At 36.8% G+C, this 17,975-nt stretch overlaps 2 protein-coding genes and 1 non-coding gene across 3 annotated transcripts; all 3 read right to left on the reverse strand.

Moving 5' to 3' along the window:
* Positions 1-6,748: 6,748 nt before the first annotated feature.
* LOC134813919 (breast cancer type 2 susceptibility protein homolog) lies at positions 6,749-13,246 on the reverse strand. Its single transcript, XM_063821852.1, has 7 exons — positions 10,781-13,246; positions 10,478-10,612; positions 9,502-10,270; positions 9,060-9,219; positions 8,617-8,739; positions 7,657-8,476; positions 6,749-7,486 (listed from the first exon to the last, which is right to left on the reverse strand). The coding sequence occupies exons 1-7, from the start codon at positions 11,479-11,481 to the stop codon at positions 7,123-7,125; spliced, it is 3,072 nt and encodes a 1,023-aa protein (XP_063677922.1). The 5' UTR covers positions 11,482-13,246; the 3' UTR covers positions 6,749-7,122.
* LOC134813920 (uncharacterized) lies at positions 10,800-17,871 on the reverse strand. Its single transcript, XM_063821853.1, has 5 exons — positions 17,709-17,871; positions 17,414-17,537; positions 17,086-17,224; positions 16,778-16,935; positions 10,800-13,534 (listed from the first exon to the last, which is right to left on the reverse strand). The coding sequence occupies exons 1-5, from the start codon at positions 17,810-17,812 to the stop codon at positions 11,801-11,803; spliced, it is 2,259 nt and encodes a 752-aa protein (XP_063677923.1). The 5' UTR covers positions 17,813-17,871; the 3' UTR covers positions 10,800-11,800.
* On the reverse strand, positions 14,073-14,155 carry Trnal-caa (transfer RNA leucine (anticodon CAA)). The gene has a single exon. It is a non-coding gene; the product is annotated as a tRNA-Leu (tRNA).
* Positions 17,872-17,975: the final 104 nt, after the last annotated feature.

Genomic DNA, 17,975 nt, shown 5'->3' on the forward strand with positions numbered 1-17,975 from the left:
GTACAATTAGCTATATCCTGATTTTATACCTTCATAGAACTGTGAACATTTTATTTCATTTCTTATAATATTATATTATTATTACAAAAATATAAAAACAATAACATTACGTAGCTAAAAACAATTTTGATAACAAATCAGTTTACTATTGACATGTTATACTATTTTTATGTTGAGTCAAACAAAATAATTGTAATTTCAAGGATTGGCATTTAAAGCTGTTTCGTTATGAGGCAAAAACAAATAAATATACATTTAAAATTATTTAAATTCATGCATCTTAAAGGAATATCAAAAGGACTAAGTTCACATGATTTTGTTTATGTAACCATCAACATTTATTTGAATTGAGTATCGATCTTTGTAAATGAATGTAAATCTGGAAAAACAAAATAAATCTACTAATGTAATATTCCCAACTACTAATGTAATATTCCCAACTAAACATTATGGAATTTTAAATTACTTAATATCATATTCATTAAAAGATTAAACAAACTTATTTTGAACGATTTAAATAAAAATGAATTATTGCCAGCCACAAATTCTCAGCTTAATTAAAAGAAAATGGACAAGTTGCTTCTTGGTATCGCTATGCTGACCTTTAAAAATTCTGTAGAAATCTGTAGAAATCTGTAGAACAATCCTGTCTGTTATCCAGGTTATTAGATTATGAGCAGTTGAACTTATAATCATAATATTGTATTTAGTACTAAGTCACTCTTCTAATACTAAGTAACGTATTGGTACACTGAATCATGGACCCATAGTGTCACCATATTTACCTGTCTTTTTAATCTCCAGATTCTGATTCACGTTTGCAAGGACAGACTTCTTTAAGTAAATCTCCCCAAGAGTCCTTGATATCTCTAAACTCGTGTTCCTTTCTGTCATAAAATCCTTTCCGTAGTGAAGCTACATCAATGCTGTTGATACACTCGATAAGAGGACACCACTGCAGAATGTTATCGTTGTAGCCTCCGACAAACACATCTTCAGATTCATGTAAAAAACAGGTGACTACCCCGCGTAAAGGACCAAAATTAAGGTTCATCTGCTTGAATTCCAGAAGTTGTGGACAGTCAATATGAAGAATTCGACCAAAAGAATCCTGTTCAATTCTAAGATATTGCAGGCTAACTGATTCAATTTTAATATAATAATATACATAATTATTGTCTTAACCATTTCTGTTGAAGTAATTTCAGATTAATGATTTCGAGAGATCGTATGGATGTGTTTTTGAGTAGCCTCGCTAGCAAATTGTTATATGTAAAAAAAGATTCGTCACACTCTCTGATTTCCTCGGTAACTGGGCACTCGATGGGCTTGAAAAAGTGAATATCAGTGTTATGAAGAATAACTTTGTAAAGACAAGGCAAGGAATCAGCGATAATGTCTATTATGTCAAACGTTTTTCTAGATCTATCTATCGAAATATGAAGATGAGTCAGCAGTTTTGATTGGGACAGATAATAGCTCAAGATATCTTTATATAGAGGTGGAAGAATATGAACATAAGGGTATATGTGCTCGGGCTGTACTCAAACAAAACAAAAACGAGTTTCTGTAGTTTACTGAGATTCAATTCTTTGATATTTGCTAGATATTCACCATTTCTGCACTTATCGAGGATCATGATGTTGAAAGTAGATACCAGAGACAAGATACGTCTCCTGCCAAGTTTTGCGAGATTGCAAGGTGAAAGAGGGAGCACAATTGAAGGTAGAAAGTTCCTGTATACAAACTCAGCCATGGTTCGACATGTTATTGACATGGTTACAATATCCGAATAGGACAAATATTCAAAAATCATCATCATTACCTCTTCAGGTACACCAGAATAGTATGCAGTTTGGTGATGTTTAGTTTCATAAGTCAGATCTTTGGGAGTGACCTGATGTTGCTTTATGAATTCTTCCCTTATGTCAACGAGACGTTCAAGCCTCTTTTCAAATCTTACCCAATCTCCCACCTTTGCATGGTGCTTAATTTCTCTCTTCTTCTTGTCTTTTCCCATTATGGCATGTATTGGTGAATTTAGTACAGTGCAATCAGCTATCCTGATTGGGGGATGGGGGTTAAAAATTGTCCAAAACGTGATTACGTAATATTATGTGAACGACCCCTTACTATACTACTATCAGGTCGAACAAAATAATTGGTAATCAAGGATTGGCAATACATTTTGAGCCGGTTCCTAATGAGACAAAAACAAATAATTAAACATAAATAAAATAATTTGAATTCATGCATCGTGCTCGAAAAATATTTAATTTTATGTTAGTGCATGCAAAAAAATGGTATTAGTTAAAAAGACAAAAGTTATAAGAAGTTTTATTCTTTTAGAGCTAATCTTCTTCATCTTCATCATCTGAAGATCATAAGATGAAATATGGTATGCTAAAGAATAAAATTATAATTAGAATAATAAACTAATAAGGAGACATAGACTGAAGAGTCAGAATGAAACGAATGAATGCATGGAAAATAGTGTGTACCAAATTTTCTTTATAACATAGGCTCATAAATTGACAAATAGCGGTTTAAGGTATCAAAAATTAGAATTAACCGAATTCCGTGATTGTAATAATATAAAACATTATCGGCTTATATCATGTTATTAGAAATGGTATTATAAACATAGTTATGAAAAAAGCTGAAATAGGAAAAATAATGTACTTACAGTAGACCTATGATAATCAAAAATAATATTTCATAATCTCATTTTTCATAAAAAAGTTTTAAAAACAAAAGTGATATTGAGTTAAACATGTTAAAAAGTACATTATATGAAATCAAAATAGAATCCTTTTATAATTATTATACTAATATAGACGTATATAGTACTCATAGTTACATAAACACCACAGAATAACACTATCTATTGTTGATTACAAGATACTTGTTAAGAAATATCAAAAGGATTAAGTTGCCTTGATTTTTTCTGGTAAGGGACCGTTCACATAATATTACGTAATCACTATATGGCCAATTTTTAACCCCCCTCCCCCTCCGTAATCAGTTTTACACATAGCTACTGTGTCAAAATTATACTAGCTTAATCATTTGGAAACCCCATTCCCACCTCGGCTGATTAATGTAATATATGAACGCCCCTAAAAGTCAAAATTTATTCGCATTGATCTGTATGAATGGGTGTAAATCTGGAAAAATAGAATAAAATTAAACATTCCCAACAGTATGGAATTTAAAATAATCTATCAAATAACAAATCATTTCGACCAATCTAAATAAAAATGAATTATTACCAGCTCAAATTTCCAGTTTCGTACTTAAAGGCTCAGTATAATTAAAACACAATGAACACGTTGCTTTTAAGTATCGCTACAATTTGATATGGAGACTTCATTTTGTATGGCAATAAATTCTGAACAAATCTGTAACTATAATACTCTCTCGTTGCCACTAGGATATTAAGTTTAATGGTATGAACAGTTTAACGTCTTATTATAATGTATTTAGTACTAGTTAAGTCACTCTTATAATGCTAAGTAATAATACAAAGTAAGTTACGTATTAGTATACTGAATCATGCACAATATTATTATAGTGTCACCCTATTAACGTATCTTTTTATTCTGATTCTGAATTAGGTTCACAAGGACAGACTTTCTTAAGTAAATCCCCCCAAGATTCGTCGATATCCCTAAACTCGTATTCCTTTCTGTCATAAAATCCATTCCGTAGTGAAGCTACATCAATGCTGTTGATACGCTCGATAACGGGACACCACTGTAGAATTACATTGTAACCTCCAGCTCCGACAAACACATCTTCGGTTTCGTGTAAAAGACAGGTGAATTCCCTGCCAATATTCAGGTCCAAATGCTTGAATTCCAGAAGTTGTGGACAGTCCATATCAAGAATTTTACCGAAACCATCTTGTTCAATTCTAAGATATCGCAGGCTAGCTGATTCAATATTAATGTAATTACATAGATTTCGCTTTTCCCATCTCTGATATAATTTCAGATTAATGATTTCAAGAGATCGTATGGATGTGCTTTTGAGTAGCCTCACTAGCAAATTGTTAAATGTAAAGCAAGATTTGTCACTCTCTAACAGCCTGGATTCTTCTCTCATTTCCTCGGAAATTTGGCACTCGATGGGGCTGCAAAAGGCATTATCTGTGTCATTAGTTGCTTGAAGAACAATCTTATAAAGACAAGGCAAGGAGTCAGCGATAATGTCTATTATGTCAAACGTTTTTCTAGATCTATCTATTGAAATATGAAGATGAGTCAGCAGTTTTGATTGGGACAGATAATAGCTCAAGATATCTTTATATAGAGGTGGAAGAATATGAACATAAGGGTATATGTGCTCGGGGCTGTACTCAAACAAAACAAAAACAAGTTTCTGTAGTTTACTGAGATTCAATTCTTTAACGTTTGCTAAATATTCACCATTTCTGCACTGATCGAGGATCATGATGTTGAAAGTAGATATCAGAGACAAGATACGTCTCCTGCCAAGTTTTGTGAGATTGCAAGGTGAAAGAGGAAGCACAATTGAAGGTAGAAAGTTTCTGTATACAAGCTCGGCCATGGTTCGACATGTTGTTGACATGGTTACAATATCCGAATAGGACAAATATTCAAAAATCATCATCATTATCTCTTCAGGTACACCAGAATAGTATGCAGTTTGGTGATGTTTAGTTTCATAAGTCAGATCTTTGGGAGTGACCTGATGTTGCTTTATGAATTCTTCCCTTATGTCAACGAGACGTTCAAGCCTATTTTCAAATCTTACCCACTCTCCCACCTTTGCATGGTGCTTCATTTTTCTGTTCCTCTTGTCTTTTCCCATTATGACATGTATTGGTTTGAATTGAGTACAGTGCAATCAGCTATCTTGATTTAATACCTTCATAAACCTATGAGAATGTAATCTTTTATATATAACAAAAATTTAAAAAGAATAGCATTAAATGAAAACAATTTGGAATTTGGATAACAAATCAGTTTTTAAACTTTTAAACCTTTTTATGGTATTATCAGGTAACAAAATAATTGGTAATCAAGGATTGGCAATACATTTCGAGCCGGTTCCTAATGAGACAAAAGCAAATAATTATACATTGAAAACGATTTTAATTCATGCATCATGCTAGAAAATAAGAAAAATATTTTACCTTTATATAAGCGCATGCACGACAGTGGTATCAGTTAAAAATGTATAACAAGTTTTATTGTGTTAGGACTCATATTCGTCATCTTCATCATCAGCTGTTTTACAGGGGCAGATTTCCATAAAATAATCAATCCACTCGTCGTAACAATATTGATTCAACAAACGACTCCTGACTGCTTTGATATCAATTTCATTAATCCGCTCTAGTTTTGAACAACTGTAAACCATCGACCGTAAATCAACACAATTATCAAATTCTATTTTAAACATCTTGTGAAGGACAAGACATTCCAAATCTTCTGCACCAAAATCAACATATTTGAACTCCGGCAGTTCTGGACATACAATCTTGCTGATGTAACAAAACGCATCTTGTACAATTCTGAGGTGTCGAAGATTGCGGGAGTAAATTTCAAGAGGATATACATGTGCATGTAAATATTGACCTGCGTAGTCCCTGTCCCAGGTGTGACACATGTCTAAACCTATAATTTCTAGAGACCTTATAGTGGTGTTTTTCAAAAGCCTTCCCAGTAAAACATTCAATACCAGTGACTTATATGAAGGAGGTATTCGAAAGTATTTTCATTATCAAAGTTAACAAATGGGACATTGCCAGGAGTATCAGTTGCCTGTAGAATAACTTTAGTTAGGTGTGGCAGTGTCGTAGCAATAACATCGATCATGTCAAACGTTTCCTTAGATCTATCTATTATATATATTGCAACATGAAGATTGAAGATGGATCAGTTCTTTTGACTTGGATAGGTATTCGTTTAGGATGTCTTTGTATAAGGGTGGAAGGAACACTATCTCCTTGTAAGGAGAACGATCTTCAATGCTGCATTTTAATTTATATAAGACAAAAACAAGTTTTTGAAGTCGTTCCAGTCGAACACTTTCCAAGTTCTTGAGATATTCGCCCTTTTTGTATTTCTGCAGGATCATGATATTGTAGGTTGACTTGAGAGATAGAACATATCTTCCATCAAGTTTTCTGAGGTTATGAGGAGATATAGGAAGGATTAAACTTAGGACAAAGTTTCTACTAACAAACTCAGCAATAGATTTACAGGTTGCTGCCATCGTACTGATATCTGAATGAGGCAGAAATGAAAAGATCATAATTTGCAATTCCTCAGGTAGACCCAAGAACACCGATGCCTGGAGAAGTTTATTCTTATAACTTTATAACTCGAGTATTTTGAAGTAACATAATTCTGTGTTACAAGTTGGTTCCGTGCTTGATCATAGTTAACTATTGCTGGATCAGTTCCATATAGTCGCACCATCATGGAGGAAATTGTACTAGAAAGATGCGACTTTTTATGTTGAAAATCAGTACGTTCGAGTCTTTTTCCTTTATCTCTGAGCCATTTACGTTTCGTTTGTCTTTCTGCCATATGCTTTATTTAAACAAACCGCTAGAAATAAAATAGGTTTAATTGATTTCAATTCTACAGATTAAATCCAAATAATTTTAACTTTTAAAGTCAAATATCAAGCATGCGTTGCAATTTTATTTTTTTCAAGAGGGAGCAAACCTCAATTCAAAGTGGTTCAAATACGGACAAAATAATACATCATCAAGTTTAATATCAAATTATGTCTGAAAAAATTTTTAAAATACAGATTAAGAAGATAAAACATTTCGTTTCACTATATTCCATTATATTTGCTTAAATGTATAATATAAATATTAAAAATCATTGTTAACAGTTTCACTGTAAAACAAACTCCTGCCACTGTGAAACTTTCAACCAAAATAAAAAACAATTTCCATTATGTAGGATAGCAGGTCAATTCAGACTGTCATTCAGATTTTAAAAACTGCAGCCTTCATTACGTTTACATTACGGCTTTTGATTACATTAACGAAGTAAAATAATACAAAACAAACCATGAAATAAATTAATACACGTTTAAAAACAATCTCCTATAATATGAATAAATTAATTTTAATTACCCGAATATGGATTCATAGTCAGCTGGTTTTACCGGAGTTACATAATCAGATTTAGCTCGATTGCTACACCCCAGTAACTCTTCATTTTCCAGCTCAGACATGGTACTAAACAGTGGTACACTGGTTCCGTCCTGATTGTTGGCTTGTTTTTCTGTATGTTTGTTTGTCTGTTTGTTTGTGTGCATCTCAAACTGCTCCCAAGGTATGTTGTCAGGAACCTCGTCCCAGTGATCTGGTTCGGTTGTTTCTGTTGTGGAATGTGTGGAGAGCAGAGCGTCCCAGAAGGTTTGGGGTTTATCTGCGATTAATTTACGGAATTCGCTAAGTTTTTCTGACAGTGTCTTGTCTTTTGGGCTCGAACTGAAATTGGTAAATTCTATCAACGTTTTATCATCAAAAAGTGCTTTTTTTATTGAAAAAACTGCAAGAGGTTATAAAGAAATTACAAGTGATATTAAACCTTGACAGAATCCACCCACCTAAATAACCCACCTTACAGTATTATTATACCTTACAACTAAATAACTCACCTTAAAGTAGACTTCTCATTGCAAATCAGGGCGCCAGTCTTGGTAACCTGCAAGTTAACAAAGCAGACCACACCACCAACTTTGACCTCCTCACCAGCACTATACACAACAACCTCCCCTGCAGTCTCAGTATCACCTATCACCACCACTGTCCGGCTGTCAGTCTGTTTGTCTGTTTGTAGCACCTTCCCAACAAGATCACACTCCGACACACTCACTGGCACAGAGGAGACAGTGCAGATAGGTTTAGCTGACATGTGGGTGTAATCTCCCTTTGTTTCACGAAAAAGGCTTAATTTCGAGGAGGAAAGAGTCAGACTGCTTCCTCGGAACGAACTACAGGATATGTTATACATTTTATAACAGCGCCCTTCTTTCAGTGGTACTTGTTGTTCTGCACGCCAAATAGTCAGGAAGTACGGTTTTGTGTTAGGCTGCAGGGCACAATGTATTCTATGCTTCACCAGGGAGATAACTTTTCGAGGGGGACATCGTTCTTTAAGTTCTTCCATAAGTTGTTTATTGTGCTGAACCTCTTGTCTAGAACGCTCTTTTTCAGAATACTCCGCAAGCATTTCACGCTGTGACGGGTTAAGTAGACTTTGTAGAGAACTGGGGTCGGGATGATTTTTAATGAGCTCATACAGTTCCTGACCAGAATCGATACGTTTTACCGCTTCATTACTGATACTCTTGCTTCTTTTAGCCTTTTCACTTTTTAATAATTTGTGGGTTATATCCTCAATTATCTTATCCCTCGTTCGGCCATATTCTTCTTGTCTTTTTCTCTCGTCCTTTTCCGACCGAAACATTTTCTTGCCTGACAAATTTCTAGATTTCATAAGCCGAATCAAAAGTCATCCATCGAAATCTATTGTATGATAGAATATAGATGAGATAATTCAAAAGATGATAAAAATCCAGAAAGCTTCCTTAACTTCTTACAAACAAAATTCTAACCACAAGGTAAAGTTTCCAAGAACTGCACAGGGTACCGTCTGATAACAACTACTTCCATACACGCACAAGTACCCCCGTCAGGAGCTAGCACGCTGATTGGTAGAGAAGGCATCGTGTTCACATCTGAAAATCATTTTAGTGGTTTTAAGAGGAAATAGGTAGATTGCAACATGATTATTGCTAATAAAACCATTGCTATGATATTGTGTTCCATCTCATATCAGTTGCAAGGAGTTTTTAAGGAATATAGGGCGAGCAGAACCAAAATTTCAAACCAACATTTAAGATGTGATTAGCAGATAAACTAAACAATCATAGCAAGGTGGTTGGAGCGAAATTTCAATTGAATGATTCATTATATAGTAATCTTGATTAAGTGATATTTGTCAGTAGCTCAGTAGCAAAAACGCCGATTCTAAAACGCTTGAATAATTAAAACAAACCAGTGTATCCGAGCTTGGCACTCCATTTAGCAGGTCGGACACAATTATAGTTTAGTTTAAGTTTTAGAGTTGCTTTAGCTTGCAATGGAGGAATTCCATCCGCGTGAGGCCCGGTTATAGAGGAAGAGAAGCTCACTATCTTCGAACCAACTTTTATCGCCTGAACGATTTGTAAGACTTAAATACAAATTTACAATAATGTTATTAAGGATCAAGCAACTTTTCTCTAAGTACATAATTACTGTAAAGACGTTAATTTCATTAACAACTTTATTAACAACAATAACTACCATTGAGTTCTTTCAATCTAATGAGCAATAATCATGGCTAATTGCCAAATAACCCCAGTAATAAGTTAATTACAGTAATTACAGTAATTACAGTAATTACAGTAATTAAAGTAATTACAGTTATTACAGTAATTACAGTAAATCAGGCTTACCCGACTCTGAATAAGGACAGAGAGAGGATTATCCAGAACACATTCCAAACAATACCAACCATCAGACACCTCAATAGTCTTACCCCCAATCCCAGACACAACCAGTGTCATTGGTTTAGCAGGACTGTCATCCTTCTCCGTGACCCTCCTCAGAGCTGACCTTCTCCCTTCATCTACCTCAACAGAGTAGCGCAGGAGGAGTTGTGACATGATGTTCTCAGGAGTGAGCACGCAGCCAGCGTACACACCTGGCTGGCAGCGCTCCAATCCAGCACATTTCCATACAATGAGACGGTAATGATTTAAAACCCACTTCTCGGATATGAACTGCTGTTTGATTTTTGGAGCTTTAAGAAGGGCTTGGCGGAATTCAGTGTACCCTGCTGATTTACCATCTCGTAACTTAAGATTGATCCCACATCCTGATAACATCACTTCCTCCCCATCATTCTCTAAGAAATAGTCAGGTTTAGTGAATCTAAATTCCTGTGCTGATTGTGCAGTGACCTCCTCAACCCCACAGGACACGCCCATCTCAAACAACTCCTCTGATTCATAATACCGGGGTGGAGGGAGTGATGACATGGATTGACGGGCGGAGCACAGTGGACCAGGTTTAATGAGTTTGCTAGATGTGGGGAGGGTGGTGGGTTGTTTCCACAGCATGCTGGAGGGGACTTCCTTTTTAGGTAGGGGTTGGGTTGAGGGACATGTTTTACTGTAGGGGGTTATAAATGATGTTCCCTCTGCTGGACATTCTTCAATGGTGCTGAAAATAGTTCTTCCAATTAATTTTGCATAGTAAGTTGTGTAGTAAGTTGTGTAGTAAGTTGTATAGTAAGTTGTGTCAAAATTAACATTTTAACTATAGTTAATATCGCAAAAATATGAAAGAAGCAAACTCTCAACCGGTCGTTATCTAGATTCAGTAGATTGCCAAACAATTCAGAAGAGTTTAAAATCGCAAAATAACAACCTCTCAAGTTTAGGAGAACTGATAAGAGGAGAGAAACCAGGTCTTATTCTGTGACTCACAGGAGAGGACACAACAGCACGTGATCTTGTTTTGTCTGTAACAGGGCTGTTGAAGCCAGACCGTCTGGAAATGCGCCTGTAACAAATAGGACAATCAGTGTTTTAATTGGTGTGATATTATAATAGTGGTGATAGAAAAAAACATAAACTTTGACATATAATTATTTAGAAAAAAAAAACAAACGCGATAAAGTTGCAGCCTATTAGAAATAAGTGTTCAATGAAACTCCACTTTTAAGTAAACCTGCGTTTGTTGAGGTATTGTATCGGAGTAGAAGGATCATCAGTACTCTCTCTTCTAACCCGACTAATAACACTCTCTTCTGATGCACTGAGTTGTCTCCTCCTTACTTTATCTGATGGGGTATCCTCCCTTTTAGTCTGATCCGTCTCTCTGGCACGCTTGGGATTTTGTGCTAGAGACAAACTTGGTTTAGACCCAGTTTTGAATATCGGAGTGATAGGTTTAGGTGTGATACTTTCAGAGCTCCTTATTTTGAGACGTGGTTTAGAGGAATGTGAAGCCGAGGAGGGTAGTCGAGGTTTGTTATGATCAACACTGGCAGGAGTAGCTTGAGAGGATCTAATCAGATCGAAAGATTTTTGGCACACTGAAACACCTTTACCGCTCGCAGTGGAAAACCCAGTTGCCACCCCAGAAGGTTTTGGCACTTGTGAGGATCTTATGTGATCTAAATCATCTTCTTGGATCTTAGCCGGAGCACCACCTGCTGTTGAGAACCCTGAGCTTAGGGTGACTTTTGCTGGTGCCTGTGAGCATCTGACAGCAGATAATGAATCTTCTGCAATATTGACAGGGACTCCGCTTGCAGTTGAAAAACCAGTGAGAGCTTTTTTATTCGGTACTTGAGATGACCTGATATGATTTAACGAGTTTTCTGAGACCCTGACTGGCGCCCCGCTTGCTGTCGAGAAACCAGTCATAGTTGCCGGCTTTAAGGGAATTATATGGGGAGAGTGTGATGGTTTTGATCCAGAAGATGAATTCTCAGCTGAAGATTCAGTTGCGGAAGATTCCTTATCCGGTACTTCTAAGTTCAATGGTTTTGATCCAGTTTCATCTATAGCGTCTGGAATGCCGGTAAAAGATACCTGCTTTCCGCCAGTTTTCTTAACTGCTGAAACTTGGGACAATCTAACAAAATCTAAAGATTTGGCTGAAAATTCAACGTCTCTCCCTGATGCAGTTGAAAATCCTGCAAACTTAAAACTGGGATGACTATTATTGGATGGTTCTTGCTTATCAGGTAGTAACGGTGGTTATAACCTTTGAGGCAGGCTTGAAACCACCATCATTGAGATTAGTCTGATCAAGATCAGAAAAGTCCTCTCCAAAGAAACTAATGGGATCTTTAGCTTTGAGTGCTGGTTCATTGACTGAAGAGGCCTTGGTTAAAGTTGGTACTTTTGGACTAGAAGTGGACGGTTTTGGCTTATTAGTAGTAACGGTAGTAATAACCTTTGAGGCCGTCTGGAATCCACAATTACCGAGATTAGTCTGATCAAGATCAGAAAGGTCCTCTCCAAAGAAACTAATGGGATCTTTAGCTTTAGGAGCAGGTTCATTGACTAAAGAGGCCTTGGTGAAAGTTGGTACTTTTGTACCAGATGTGGACGGTTTTGGCTTATTAGTAGTAACGGTAGTAATAACCTTTGAGGCCGTCTTGAATCCACATTTATTGAGATTAGTCTGATCAAGATCAGAAAGGTCTTCTCCGAAAAAACTAATGGGATCTTTAGTTTTGGGATCTGGTTTATTGACAGGAATAGAAGCCTTGGTGAAAGTTGATACTTTTGACGTATCTAAATCAGAGAAATCTTCGCCAAAAAAGTTTACACTTTTCTTTGAAGATTCACCTTGGTTATTTTTGGATTTTTTTAAATCAGAAAAGTCCTCCTTGACAAACAAGGCTGCAGCGTTATTGGACGCAGAGGTAAAGCCTTTGAATTGATTTTGGGGAGTCGCTTTGTGTGTTACATGCTCATCTTCGTTAGATTCGTTTGCCATCGATAGAGGCATTTGTTTTTCTTTCCCTTTTGTCTTTTCATCAACTTTTTCGTGCGGAATTTCCTGTTTAATCGAGTGTGAAATACGGAAATTCTCCTTGTTATCTAAGACAGAAATAGCTTTATCCAAGTGATCGTAAACGTCGTTTGGCCACTGACTAAATGCCAACGAATCTTGGTTACCATCTGAAAGGTTGTCCTTAGAATTCAATTTTGCAGGAGCAAGATTATTGTCATCATTTTGTTTCTTAGAAACAACTTCACCCTCATCAATTTTTGATAGAACTTTGTTGGCATGCTCATAAACTTCGTTGGGCCACTGACTGAACCCCAAACTATCTGAGTCCCTCTGATTATCAAGCTGAAACTGAGTATCGTTCTGAGTAGCGGTAGGGTACTGGAAGTTTCTTTTCTCCTTTGGAACTGGCGATTTGTCCAGAGAGTTAATGTTACATGTAAAAGACAAAGGTTCGGCATTGTCCAAAGAAACAGGACGAATAAAACTAGGCTGAGAGTCGTTGTCAGGTTTTAACTTTTCAATTAATACCTCCCCTTGAACAGCATCTGAAATCTCATTCGTCACATTATTCTCTAGAGAGGAAATCTTCGTGTCTGAGGAATCTTTCTTTTCTGCCATCTCTGAAAGGTCAGTGACAGGTTGTTCATCTTCAGATGCATCATATGGTACCCGCATCTGATTAAGAAGAGAAGAGATTTTTTCTGAATTATTTCCGGAAGTTAAACTATCAGGTTCTTTAAGTGAATCATCTTGGTTAGAGAAAAGTGAAAAGTCCTTTGAATCAAGTTCATTTTCAGATACTTCAAGATTTACAGCAGATTCAGGCGTTTCAGGCCCATTAGTTCCTTTTGGAGACAAATTTTCGGTCAAATGGTAGTTTTGCTCTGACGAAATTGAAAGTTTTGCATCTGATCGTGTATCAGGACTAACAAATAACTTCTTCGTAGCCTTCTGCGAAAAAAAAATATCGTTAACAATAAAAATGAATATAATATGCCATAGAAGACGGCAAGATTTATGGGATATCGAGACTTAATGTTCACAACGAAGAAAATTCTAAAGTAAATGCCCATTGCCCACTGCCCAGTGGCTGTACCAAAATGAAAGAGTTTGTCAAAAATAAAAGAGTTTATCCAAAATTAAAGAACGATTCCAGAAAGTTGTATCGGGTGACTGAGAGTTCACAAAATATTGGAGCCTTACTTCAAAATGTTAGGGTTGCTCTTGCGTTTCCGCGACGGCGTATGGACCCATAAATGCCATAACATGAGAACTATAGCACCTAGACAGTCGAATAATAGCTTAAAAGATGCGGAATGTGCATGTTTATATTCAACTTATTAATCACTACAGAGCTAGATGACGAAGAGAAATTATAACATGACTGATTTTTTAAATTTCCTCGAACAAAGCTTTCGACTAGCGGGTTTTTAGTATATAATAATAGTAGCTAGATTGAATTATATATCAATTTCCAAAAAATAAAAGTTGTCAGAAGTGGGATTTGAACCCACGCCCACATTCATGGACCAGAGTTTGAATCTGGCGCCTTAACCACTCGGCCATCCTGACGTGTTTTAAGGAGAACTTTGCAAACTTTATACTGCCGAATAGAGCCTGCGTAACTTAATCGTTGTTTCTATACATGAATTGTGAGTAGCTGCAGATATCTAATGTCATTACCTCATGGATAATATAACGTTATGTTATGCTTCTTATAATAAATAAATAATAAAATTTGGTAGCTTAAACACAAACTCTAAGCCCAGTGGATAAACCACAAAACTTATGCTCTATTGTGTGAAACAAAGATACTAGATCAAGATAACTATCAAGGAGTGTATGCATAGGACATAAAAAGTTTTGGAACGAAGATGACATGCTTGTGAAGCGAGCTAACAGTCTAATTGCTAATAAGTTCAAAAAGATCATGACATTAGGTTGCATCCTAAACAGTTTAAGCAAATAACATAAAGTTATTATATTGTCAATTAATCGCTCATGCAGTCATGCCATAACTTTTCTTAAACAGGTGAGTTTTTAATAATGTTTTGAACAGATCAACATCGGAACAAGTCTTAATTTCAATTGGTAGTTGGTTCCAGATTTTCGGAGCAACAGTCTGAAACGCTCTTGGGTGTGATCTTGTAGATCCGACGGGTAGGTGTAAGGAGGAAATTCTTCTGCTACTCGAACTAACAAATGTTACTAGATCACACAGATATGCAGGAGCAACACCATTGACTGCTTTGAAAATCAGTAAGCATAACTTAAACTCAATCCTCTCCTTCACCTTGAGCCAATGAAGGGATTTGAGCTTCTCCTCGACTGAGTCTCTCTTCTTTAATCCAAAAACCCGACGGCATGCTCGGTTCTGAATGTTCTGCAGCTGCGTAATTGAGGCTTGACTACAACCATAGTAAAGTGCATTGCAGTAGTCAAGCGATGAGATTACAATTGCTTGAGTCAGTGTTCCCATCTGTTTGGTTGTTAGGAATGTTTTCATCTTAGCAAGGTCTCTTAGTTTCAGAAAACACGATGTTTTAAGTTGCTTGATTTGCTCACCAAAGTTTAGTTGAGAGTCGAGACGAAATCCGAGGTTCTTTGCAACAGGTGACAGCCTGACACACGTCTCAGAGTTAACAAACACGCCCCCTATAGACAGCTGCTGGAGAACAAGCGGTGTCCCAAAGACAAGAATCTCAGTTTTTCCTGCATTGAGCTGTAGATAATGTTTTTTCATCCAGTCATTAATTTCTTGGAAACATTTGGGAACATCGTTGATAAGGACGGTGGGCTCCTCGTTTGGCTTGAAACTTTTATACAGCTGATGATCGTCGGCGTAACCCTGGATGGAGAAGTTCAAATCATGTGCTGCTGAGTACAAAGAGCGAATGTAGATGTTGAACAGGACCGGACCCAGCACAGAGCCCTGTGGGACTCCAAACTTAATCACTATCTCATAAGATTCCTCATTTCCAACTTTAATCGTTTGACATCTACCTGTGAGGAAGCTGCTGAACCATTTCCAAGCTGTCCCTGTTATTCCCAACTCATTTCTGAGGATGTTCAGTAGTTTGCAGTGGTCAACTGTATCAAAAGCTGCGCTGAGATCTAGGAGAAGAACAACAGTTGCCTTGCTTTCTGTAGATGCAATGAGTAGATCGTTAACAACTCTCACAAGCAGAGTCTCGGTGCTGTGTTTTGATTTGTATCCAGACTGCTGTGGGATGTTCAGGTTGTTGTTTTCTAGATGTTCATTTAGACGCCTGAGCACTACTCTTTCTATCAACTTGCCCACAAAACTAAGGTTAGATATTGGTCTATAATTCTTGAGATTATCACTATCTAATCCCTGGCCCTTGATCAGGGGTGTGATATGAGCTAGTTTAGCGCCATCAATACTGCCAGAAGATAATGAAGCATTTACTGTGTCAACTAAGACGGGTAGTAGAACCTCAAGGTTTTCTTTAAAGATGTTTGCAGGTAGAGGGTCAATTGAAGAAGACTTGATCTCAGATGCCTTGATTATCTCCTCTAGTTCTTCTAGAGTAGTTGGAGAGAACTCAGCTAGTTTTTCTCCGCAGTAAGAGGGCGTTTGATCGTCAGACTCCACATGATCAAAGTTATTTCGTATTGCCTTTATTTTCTCCTGAAAATATACGTTAAAGTTTTCGACTGTGTCCTTGAGAGACTCCGACGAAGGCAACACAATGCTTTTATGCCGATCAAGAAAGGTGTCCACAAATCTAAAAAGACTCTTAGAAGAATAGGAATGCTTTATGAATTCGACTCGAAAAACTCATGTTTCTTCCTGTCTGAGAGTTCTGTGCACTGCTCTCTGATTGATTCATAGTGTTTTTTTATCGTCTTACCGGGGTGGAAAATGTAAATCGGGGCGCGTTAAACTATTACTGTTAGCTTACTATTTACTGTCTAGGTGTTATAGTTCTCATGTTATGGCATTTATGGGTCCACACACCGTCGTGGTAGGCCGGGCCGTAACCATGGAAACGCGAGAGAAACCCTAAAATTTTGGAGTAGGGCTCCAAATAATTTTTGTGAACTCTCATTCACCCAATACAACTTTCTGGAATCGTTCTTTAATTTTGGAAAAACTTTTGTATTTTGGTACTGTATGCCCACGTGACGAGAAAAAAATTGATATTTCGAAAGTAGCAATAAATTTCCAACCTGCGAACTCTTTAAAGGACGAGGAGGAGTAGAAAACCCTCCCCCAACAGACGGGACTTTATCAGTTGATATACTCAAGTGCTGGGAAGGGGTTTCCATGTTTGTTTCCCATGTTAATACAGTGTCTGAGGTCATCTTTTCTGCTCTTATACTGTCACCTTAAGGTTTATCAGTATCAGATTGTAGTTATTCGGGGAAGGTTTCTTCAAAATATCTCAGGTTTTTACGAGAGAGAAGTTTCATACTTGAGATACAACTGCATCAACAATAATATATAAATAACAAATATCTTACTTCAGTTTTCTTACCTCCGTGATACCTGCTGTCACCAGATAAAATAATAGGTGAATGAAAGGAGGGAGTTTCAAATGACTTAGCGATACTAACATCCCTGCTAATGTCTCCAGAGATAGGCGTGCTGGATTGGGGGGAGGACCAGGGACTCTCCTGAAAATAGAGATGTCAGGTATTGTAATCACATGATTGCTTGTAAGTTCTGATTCATAATTCAACGAAGAAAATCATCTACTGTTGATTGCGACATGGACATTACTAAAGTGCTAAAGCCCCGAGATTAAAGATTTATGAAATTATTTTCATGATATAATGTACTCTACTTTCTAATTACGGACTTACACCGAGAGAAGACAAAGAAAAGGGTGACTTCAAACAGCTACTTCTCTGAGTTTTAAGAGGGGTAGTAAAAGTTAATTCTCTGTTGCGGTCACTTTTGTCAAACTTGGGAGTGCAGCTTCTTTCCCTGATTAAATTTAGTTACTGATTAGATGATATAAATGGAGGGCTACTTAGCGTTAGCACCCATTGTGACCATTACAATAAGACATTATGAATTTATCTTCATAACACTTTTATGCAGATTATAAAAAACAATTATAGTTATCCAAAGAATCTGTTGCTTGCAGACACTTACAGCCTAGCTCTTGGGTAGAGTGTGAAGATGTCATTGTAACTGAACTCTACCTCACTTGCATCCTCGGGAGTCTCCCAGGAAAACTCCTTATCAGCTGGTTCCATTTGACATGGGGTGATATATTAAAGAGGTGGACCTCTTGCTACATCCTACTAATATTATTACTTTATTACTGCATTACGTAATTTAAAAGTGTTAAAAATGGGCGTCAACTGTAACAGAGTCTGATATTAACAACTTGGTATGTGGGGACAATTGGATTATAAA

This window comes from Bolinopsis microptera, chromosome 4 (assembly GCF_026151205.1).
Source record: "Bolinopsis microptera isolate Bmic1 chromosome 4, MBARI_Bmic_1.0, whole genome shotgun sequence".
Classification (NCBI taxonomy): Eukaryota; Metazoa; Ctenophora; class Tentaculata; order Lobata; family Bolinopsidae; genus Bolinopsis; species Bolinopsis microptera.

What these genes read in the sequence shown, in the direction of transcription:
- LOC134813919 (XM_063821852.1), bottom strand. Translation starts at nt 11,481, where the DNA reads ATGACTGGTTTCTCGACAGCAAGCGGGGCGCCAGTCAGGGTCTCAGAA. An exon ending in AGTTCTCCTAAACTTGAGAG is followed by an intron (nt 10,271 to 10,477) that starts GTTGTTATTTTG and finishes AACTATTTTCAG; the next exon opens with CACCATTGAAGAATGTCCAG. An exon ending in AATGAGAAGTCTACTTTAAG is followed by an intron (nt 7,487 to 7,656) that starts GTGAGTTATTTA and finishes TACCAATTTCAG; the next exon opens with TTCGAGCCCAAAAGACAAGA.
- LOC134813920 (XM_063821853.1), bottom strand. Translation starts at nt 17,812, where the DNA reads ATGGAACCAGCTGATAAGGAGTTTTCCTGGGAGACTCCCGAGGATGCA. An exon ending in TGACAGCAGGTATCACGGAG is followed by an intron (nt 16,936 to 17,085) that starts GTAAGAAAACTG and finishes ATAAACCTTAAG; the next exon opens with GTGACAGTATAAGAGCAGAA. An exon ending in GTCCTTTAAAGAGTTCGCAG is followed by an intron (nt 13,535 to 16,777) that starts GTTGGAAATTTA and finishes TTTTTTTCGCAG; the next exon opens with AAGGCTACGAAGAAGTTATT.